We start from the raw sequence: 8,902 nt of genomic DNA, 5'->3' as shown, positions 1-8,902 counted from the left end.
CGAACCTCTGACTTTCATTCATCAAGAATGAAAGTCGGAGGTTTGAATTTAAAGTACTCGATTCCAGAAGATACAGTTGTGCGAAGTTGGTCTCATTGGGTGATGTTCCCATTTATTGTAACAAAAAAGGTTATTACCAAAACATTAGTTGATGTGGTTAAAAACAAAGCTCACTGGCTTTCCTCCGGCTGTCGGTAAGAACTGTGTGAACCCACCCAACTCAAACTAGTCACCCTTCATTTCAGGCAGCTGGGCAGCTGCTGGGTGTTAAGCAAAATGAAACGGTATACTGCACCCTTGTGGTCAAAGTAAAGTAGCCTACACAAAACACAAACCAAAGAATGGCTCGTACAGATTTCATGGCATGTCGAGGCAATGGGTCTGTCATCATTGAGACAAGAGATGTTCCTGGTCTTGGGAACCGGGATGATAATGGACTCTTTGAATCACCTGGGCACTGAGCTTTGACAGAGGGAGATGTTGAAATGTAGGTGAAAGTTTGAGCAAAGTTTGTCCGCTCCAATGGGTGCACCGCCACCTATGTACTTGTAAACTACTCATTCTAAGCTTATAATCAATAATCAATTTAAGAGTTCATAGAGAAAAGAAGTCAAAATTCTCTGATTTCAGCTTCTTAAATGTGAATATTTCTGGTTTCTTTGTTCCTTTATGACAATAAACGGAGTCTCTCTTTGGTTTGTGGACAAAACAAGACATTTGAGGACGGTGGATTAAGAAACACTGATTGACATTTTTCAACATTTTCAACATTTTATTGACCAAATTAAAATTAAATCATTTACATATCAACAGATTAAACGATGATGAAAATAATCGCTGCTCAGGTGTAGGACCGTCCCGTCCTCTAGCTGCTGTGGAGCTGCTGGTGTTTCTTCAAGTTGTTGGAATGGTTGAAGGCCTTCCCACACTGCCCACACACGGTTTCTCTCAGGTGTGGACGCGCCGGTGGACCGCTAACCCATTGGAGGTAGTGAACCCCTTCCCACACTGCTCACAGCTGTACGGCCTCTCTCCGGTGTGGATGCGCTGGTGGATCGTTAAATGTGTAGAGTTAGTGAACCCCTTCCCGCAGTGCTCACAACTGTATGGCCTCTCTCCGGTGTGGATGCGCCGGTGGATCGTTAACTCTCTGGAGGTAGTGAACCCCTTCCCGCAGTGCTCGCAGGTGTACGGCCTCTCTCCGGTGTGGCTGCGCTGGTGGACTGTTAAATTTCCAGAGTTAGTGAACCCCTTCCCACAGTGCTCACAGCTGTACGGTTTCTCTCCCGTGTGGATGCGCCGGTGGACTGTTAAATTTCCAGAGTTAGTGAACCCCTTCCCGCAGTGCTCACAGCTGTACGGCCTCTCTCCGGTGTGGACGCGTTGGTGGACCGTTAAGTCTGAGGAGGTAGCGCACCCCTTCCCACACTGCTCACAGCTGAACGGCCTCTCTCCGGTGTGGACGCGTTGGTGGACCGTTAACTCTGAGGAGGTAGCGCACCCCTTCCCACACTGCTCACAGCTGTACGGCCTCTCTCCGGTGTGGATGCGCCGGTGGACTGTTAAATGTCCAGAGTTAGTGAACCCCTTCCCGCAGTGCTCGCAGCTATACGGCCTCTCTCCGGTGTGGATGCGCCGGTGGGTCGTTAAATATCCAGAGGTAGTGAACCTCTTCCCACACTGCTCACAGCTGTACGGTTTCTCTCCGGTGTGGACGCGTTGGTGGACCGTTAACTCTGAGGAGGTAGTGAACGCCTTCCCACACTGCTCACAGCTGTACGGCCTCTCTCCGGTGTGGATGCGCCGGTGGGTCGTTAACTGTCCGGATTGAGTGAACGCCTTCCCGCACTGCTCGCAGCTGAACGGCTTCTCTCCGGTGTGGATGCGCTGGTGGCTCGTTAAATCTCTGGATTTTGTGAACGCCTTCCCACACTGCTCGCAGCTGTACGGCCTCTCTCCGGTGTGGATGCGCCGGTGGGTCGTTAACTGTCCGGATTGAGTGAACGCCTTCCCACACTGCTCGCAGGTGTACGGCTTCTCTCCTGTGTGGACGCGCCGGTGGACCGCTAACCCATTGGAGGTAACAAACGCCTTCCCACACTGCTTGCAGCTGTACGGCCTCTCTCTGGTGTGGATGCGCCGGTGGACCGTTAACTGTCCAGATTGAGTGAACGCCTTCCCACACTGCTCGCAGGCGTACGGCTTCTCTCCGGTGTGGACGCGCCGGTGGACCGCTAACCCATCGGAGGTAACAAACGCCTTCCCACACTGCTCGCAGCTGTACGGCCTCTCTCCAGTGTGGATGCGCCGGTGAATTTTCAGTCCGGACAAGTCAGTGCACGATGTGCCGCACTGCTCGCACCTGTATGGCGTCTGTCCACATTGGCGTCGCCGACGGTGAGCAATCAGATGAACTGAGGTCCTGAACGTGTTCCCACACCCATTACAGCTGTGTGGTTTTTCCTTGGTGTGATCCCGTTTCTATGGCAACAGACAGGAACAGGGAGAGAGTCAATCAATCAGTGATGGATGGATGGACATTAAAGCAGAATTAAGCGATATTTTTGTGTTACGTGTCTTAAATAGTTACTTCTTGTTTGGTCTGAAACACGGGTCTGTCAGTCACTCTGCTCTGCTCTGAGCCGAGGAGAAAACTTTTCTCGTATCCTACAAGTTTTATCCAATGAGGAGAGAAAACGGCATGAAGGGCTGTGTGTGCAGCCAAGGGATCCGCGTGAATGTTGTGACGTAGGGACGAGGACCAATAGATCCATGACGAGGGCGGGGGCTGCTAACTCCATCGGCTGACAAGATGTTATGGTGCGTTCAAGGCAACCCGTAACTCGTGTATTTCCGACCTGTGAAGGCGTACCAGATCGATCCAAGTATAAAGCTGCAGTACCGGAGTAACCGTAGCTGTAGGACCGCAGTTGTAGGACCCGTTCGATTTACGTCACAGCGCCCCGACACCCCCAACGTTCGGAAGTTGCTGCGTTACTATGGAAACGGTCACCGCTTGACCGTTATATTATTCCGCTTTGAATTTTATATTACAAGTTCACATTTTGAGTTTGAGTGGTTAGGCAACGAAGAAAGGAGTTGGTTAAGTTTAGTAAAAAGATCAGGTAGAGTGTAGACAGGCCAGATCAGTTTAAGTGAGAAGTGTAATTGTGTTTAGGCAATGAATAAAGGAGCTGATTAAACAACAGAAAAATAATTCCAGCAGTCGATTTCCAGACCGTTGCTAGGTAAAACAGGCCGTTGCTAGGGACGCGCTCTGATCAGAGGACAGCAGAGGAGGAGAACTATGGATATTTACCTTATGTTTCATATTTACCGTCATTTAACAGCATAATAAATGACTTGTAGATTGTTACAGGGAGAGGCTATCTGCCATCTTCCACACCGCTGCTGAAAACCAAACCTGCGCTCAGAGCCTCCCTGTCACTGCTCTTGTCGGTCACGGTGAAAAAAAAAAAAGGAGCTCGGTGGAAGTCCGCGACAGTAAACGTGTTTATGACAGATAAGACTACACAAATATACCCATCCTTTATAATATTATTTTTGAAAATGTTTTAATAAATATTCTACATTATTCAAGCTTTAATTTTAGTAAAAAAAGACCAGTAGAGTGTAGAATAGAGAGAGTCCAATGTCCAGAAAGTAGTTAGGAGCACGTTTGAGGTGATTTGTAGTCGATAAATCTGACGACAGTAACTTCAGACGAGATTAAAAATTATCAGCGGGTAACGGCAGTCTCCACTTGGTAGGAAGCGCTGTGACGTAAATCGAACGGGTCCTACAGCTGCGGTCCTAGAGCTGCGGTCGGTCCTACAGCTACGGTTACTCCGGTACTGCAGCTTCACCCTACTCGATCGATCTGGTACGAGTTCACGGGTCGGAAGTTACGAGTGGCCGATATAGTGCACTTTCACAGGTAAAACAGGTCGGAAAAACACGAGTGGGTTGCCTGGAACGCTACAAAGTCGTAAATCGTGACTTGAAGCTGTAATTTACGATTTCAAAAGCCTGCCTGGAACGCAGCATTGGCTAAAACGACCAGGGCCCGTATTCCTAAAGATTCTAAGAATCCTCTCAGAGAGCTCCTAACTTAACCTAAAAATTCCTAGCAAGGAGTCTTAGCTTAGGAGTGATTCCAGAACACTCTCAGAGAACTCTGAGCAACTGCAGGTGGCCGAATCCCTAGTGGAGCAGTCCTATCCTGCATGTCTTTCTGCCTCCCATTTCCTGTCTCTCTCTCACCTGTTAATTAAAGGCCAAAATGCCCAAAAAGTATACTTTAAAAAAAGCTAGATAAAAAATATACTTTTAGTGATAATGGGCAAAGGATGGACCCTCAAATCGATAAATTTAACCATAAAATCCAATCTTATGAAGACTGTGTAATTGTAAAAATTATTTAACATAAAAGAAAATATCTGTTAAATGAATAGTAAGCTATACTTTAAAATTATCCTACAAAATGTATGAAAACTTGCACAGTATTCACATAGTGAAACTTAGATTTATTTGCTTATATTAATTACCATGCTGGGAATTTTTGCACTTTCAACTTTCAACATTTCAACTCAATTTGAGCCTCAATCAGCGCTACAGCAAGAAATAAAGTAGGCAGGTTGGGTTGTAGACTTTTTAGTGAACCACAAAATAAGTTATAGGGTGAATTCAGGTAATGTGGGACAGTTTTTGGTAGATGCTCCAGTAGACTCATATAAAAACTATTAACTTGCTCCAATGATGTTTCATTGAATCATTTTAGGTCTTATTAACATTTTATGTTTGAATTAAATGGGAATATAATTTTCTTTTAGAAGCTACACAGCTTCAAACACAACATGACACCCTTTTTCGTTTGGACACCATGTTCAGGTAATGTGGGACAGTTTGTTTGGTAAAGTGGGACAGTCATTCTTAGATTAAAAAAGCAGGCCTTTTTGCAGTGAATAAAATTCATTTTAATGAACAATTAACAAGTAAGTTGGGGGTACCTTTCAAAGATAAATGTATTAGTAATTAAGAATTGATAATTCTGATAATAGAAAAACAGAAGAGAACAGAAAAACAGTGACGTCTTGCTAAACATATGAACACCTCTCTAGAACTAACCACTTTTATCAACCCTGACCAACCCTGACTAACTTCAGAAACCTACAGCTCTGTGAAGCAGTCCTTGCAAATGAATGCAACATCATCAAAGAGTCCATATTCTTCGGCACAGGACTCGTGGTACCATAGCTGGCACATTGAACATTGGATCCAGCCCTCATCTGTTTTGGGGTCTTCTCGATCCCCATAGGTCTTCTGGCAGCCAGTGCACTTTGTCTGGTCTTGGTTGACATCCACATTTTGTTTTTTGGTTTTTGGGACCACCTTTACTTTTTCTTTTCCTTTTTTTGCCCTCTCCACATAGAGGAAATGATCCTGGCTGGTCAACCGGTATGACGGCGGCTTGGCTTAGCTTGTGTTAGCTAGCTAGTTAAATGATGGAGTAGACCTTGTAGTTCTACAAAGGTTAAAACTTGGTAGAGTTAGGGGTTAGATGGTTAGGATTAGGGGTTAGGTGGGTTAGGGTTATAGGGTTATAGGGTTAGGGCCAGTTTTTTATTTATTTTTTTTACCATAAATAAAGCATAACATGCTGTCCCACTTTACCTGAACGATGCCGTCCCACATTATCTAACATGTTCAGCTAATGTGGGACAGTGACATAAATCATGTTTTTATGAAAACAAAAGATTATTTTAAACTTTTTTCTCCTGCTTTTCAACCAGTGTTTAAGCTACTTCATTATGAAACAGTAGTATAGATTCTTACCTAATTTAAATTCCATTAAAAGCCTTAACACTGAGAAATAGAAACCAACATGCCACTGAACTTACCAAGTATTTTGACTGTGTTGACCTCCTGTGAAGATAGGCCACGCCCACTCTGATGATGTCAAACCAACTCAAACCATTGTTTAGTGGCAAGAGGTGTTGTAGCAACAATTCAAGATCAGTTTTGACCATTGTATATTAATTTTGACCATATTAAATCATCGCAATGTATAAACGTCCCACATTACCTGATGTCCCACATTACCTGAACTCACGCTACAAACTAACCGCTGTTAGCTTAATCTCTTGACTCGCTCCCAAAAAAACAGAAACACAGACCTGTGGACCGGAACCGGACGGACCGGAGGGCTCGTTGTCCTGGTGGACCGCGTCCTGCTCCTCCTCTGTAGTCCCAGTCTGCCCAAACAAATCCGGATCCTGGTTTTCCTCCTTCGTTCCGGTCGTGTTCTGATGCATGACGCTGATTTCCCGGCCCAGGTTCTCCTCCTTCGTCCTGGTCCTGGTTAGACGGGACCTCCTCATGGTGCTTCTCCACTACGGTAGCCTACAGCACGGCTCTACTCGGTTTTATCCTCTTTTCCTCCAGCCCCTCCTACCTGGCTGGTACCTGCTAGAGTGCGTAGTATCTGCTACTTCTTTGGTAACGCCTCAGCCTTGGTTTCAGACTGCCTTCTACTGATTGGCCAGAGCGTCGTCACTGGAAGACGACGAGGAGCAACTATGAAGAACTCAGAGCTGGAGAAGCACCTCAACCGAGCCGTGCCGAGACGAGCCTTTTTTAATGGAAAGCGCCATCTGCTGTTTACCTTTGTATTCTCGCGATCTCTCCGACTTTCGCGGTCACATCGCAGTCTCCTCCCCTTAGATACCGTTTCTAAGGAGTTGACTGTAACTTCAGTGTTTACAGATTTTCATTCATTTAAACACTGTACTCATGTGTGTTTGTTGTCAGGGCTTAAATAATATGTTCAGACACAAACTTCCAGAAGTATTCCAATGGTGTATGGAGGGAAAGTAGCTACATCTTCTGTGAGAGCTGGAGGAGAGAATATTATTGGGACCATACCAGTCATGGAGCACACTGTGTGTTTTTTCTGTTGGGACTACTCAATGTCCACATTGACTGGACAATAAGTGCCTGGTTGGTTTACTTTGTCCACGGGTATTCTCACCTGAATCTGCATCACTTGCATCAGTGTCATCTAACATCATACCACACAGGCATAGCCTAAATCCATTTTGGATGAAAATACTCAGCGCACTGTGTCAAGGATCTGTCCTTCTGAAATGGAAAAAATAGGCTATGTGAAACAAAGGAAGCAAATTGAGTAAAATATAAAGTGTTTACATATTCACACATTTCACCAGTCACACAATACTGTCTGGCTAACCTATTATACTCTGTGATTATCATCTTAAAAGATATGCATGCAGCCCCCAATTTACCACCACACCCTACACTCTGAACATTCACACCTGCTCCAGAACATTAGCACCTCCAAGCATCCCCCACTAGCTGCTTTGACTATGAATTCATTAGAAAATGAGCAAGAATTTCTTTAGAAAGCCCTCCTCATGCAGCATTCTGTGAAACTTCTCATGGAATTGAAGGTAGTAAGTAGTAAATTAAAATGATAAGCCATGTCAATATATTTAATTCCCAAATAACAAATACAAATCATAATAGCCTATTTGTAACAAAACATAAGGACAAGGCAAGGCCTGATGTGCATGCCAAATTTGGTGCATTCTGGGGCATGGGAAAGCCTCCAAAAATGTGATTTTAGGGAGAGAATAATAATGAAGAAGAATAAACGAAGCAATTACAATAGGGCCTTCGCCAGCGCTCGTCGTCGCTCTGGCCCTAATAAATAAGTAATCTAGCCTACAAAAGTTCTTTCAGTGGGCTATTTTTTTCTCAAGCCTTCACTGAATACCTTGAAGACAAATAGGTTCCCCTCTGGATCATATCATAGACCTACATCCATGGTTAAACTCCAGTCATTCCACAACAGAAATCTGTGGCTGCAGTGGTCACAGACTGAACTGATGAAGACTGGAAGAACATGGCCTGATCTGATAGATGTTCAGCAGCAGATGGTATATGATCAGAATTTGGCATCATCAGCATGAATCCTTGGACCCAACTGGTCTTATGTCAACAGTCCATGCTACTGCTGGTGGTGGTGAGATGGTGGGGGTTTTCCTGGCACATTTGGGTCTCTTCATACCAGTCATAGTTTGGATATCACTAAGTGCATCACTTTACGACCACATTTTACCACCTTCTAATGGCTTCTTCTAGCATGATAATGCTCCATGTCACAACGCAAAAACCAACAACTGCTTTCATGGTCATTGGATTCAGATCTGGTGACCTGAATCCGGTAGAACACATTGGGGATGTGGCAAAATGGGAGATTAGCAGCATGAAAGTGCAGCTCATAAATCTGCAGAAATGGTGTAACACAGTCTGGAGCATGGAGGAAAATCTCAGATGAATGTTTCAACATCTTGAGGAATCAATGCCACAAAGAACTGAGGCTGAGCAGAGGGGCAAAATGAGGAAATATTCCATGAGCTTTTCTGACAAAGCAAATGTCCTGCTATCAGCAGTTATGAATTTATGTCTGATTTAAAGTTCACTTGTAGTTGGCTAAAGTGATGTTTGCAGCCTATAGTTATGTTTACTATAAGATGGCCAGAATCTCTTTGTTTTAGCTTTAAGGATTTCCATATCATTAATAACCACTCTGATCAAACATCAATGCAGAGTAATTGAACTGGTCAGAGAGAAGGACAAAACATGTTTTCTATATGAATATGTTTATTTATTGGACTTTAAAAAAGGAAATCTACAAATGACAATTAAATAAAAGGAAATGCTAAATACCTGGTGGTCGACGGCCATTTCATTGAGAGTAATAACAACCGTAGATGGATATTAAACCTTTAAATCAAGTTAAACCTCTCTTCAAAAAGCTTCACATATTATACAGAATTTAGCATAAAATAGATAATCATTGTATTCCCTTTGTGTTTGT

At 44.2% G+C, this 8,902-nt stretch overlaps 1 protein-coding gene across 1 annotated transcript; it reads right to left on the bottom strand.

Annotated features, from left to right (window-relative positions):
- Positions 1–865: 865 nt before the first annotated feature.
- Positions 866–6,380, bottom strand: LOC146983192 (uncharacterized). The gene is given in 3 exon segments (XM_085785603.1): positions 866–939; positions 942–2,481; positions 6,177–6,380. Coding segments are annotated over 3 exon segments (1,818 nt in total).
- Positions 6,381–8,902: the final 2,522 nt, after the last annotated feature.

Source organism: Trachurus japonicus, chromosome 8, assembly GCF_045865225.1.
Source record: "Trachurus japonicus isolate A0001 chromosome 8, Traja_1.0".
Lineage (NCBI taxonomy): Eukaryota > Metazoa > Chordata > Actinopteri > Carangiformes > Carangidae > Trachurus > Trachurus japonicus.
Note: the sequence above shows the minus strand (reverse complement) of the source record. Positions and strands in the feature narration are given on the sequence as shown.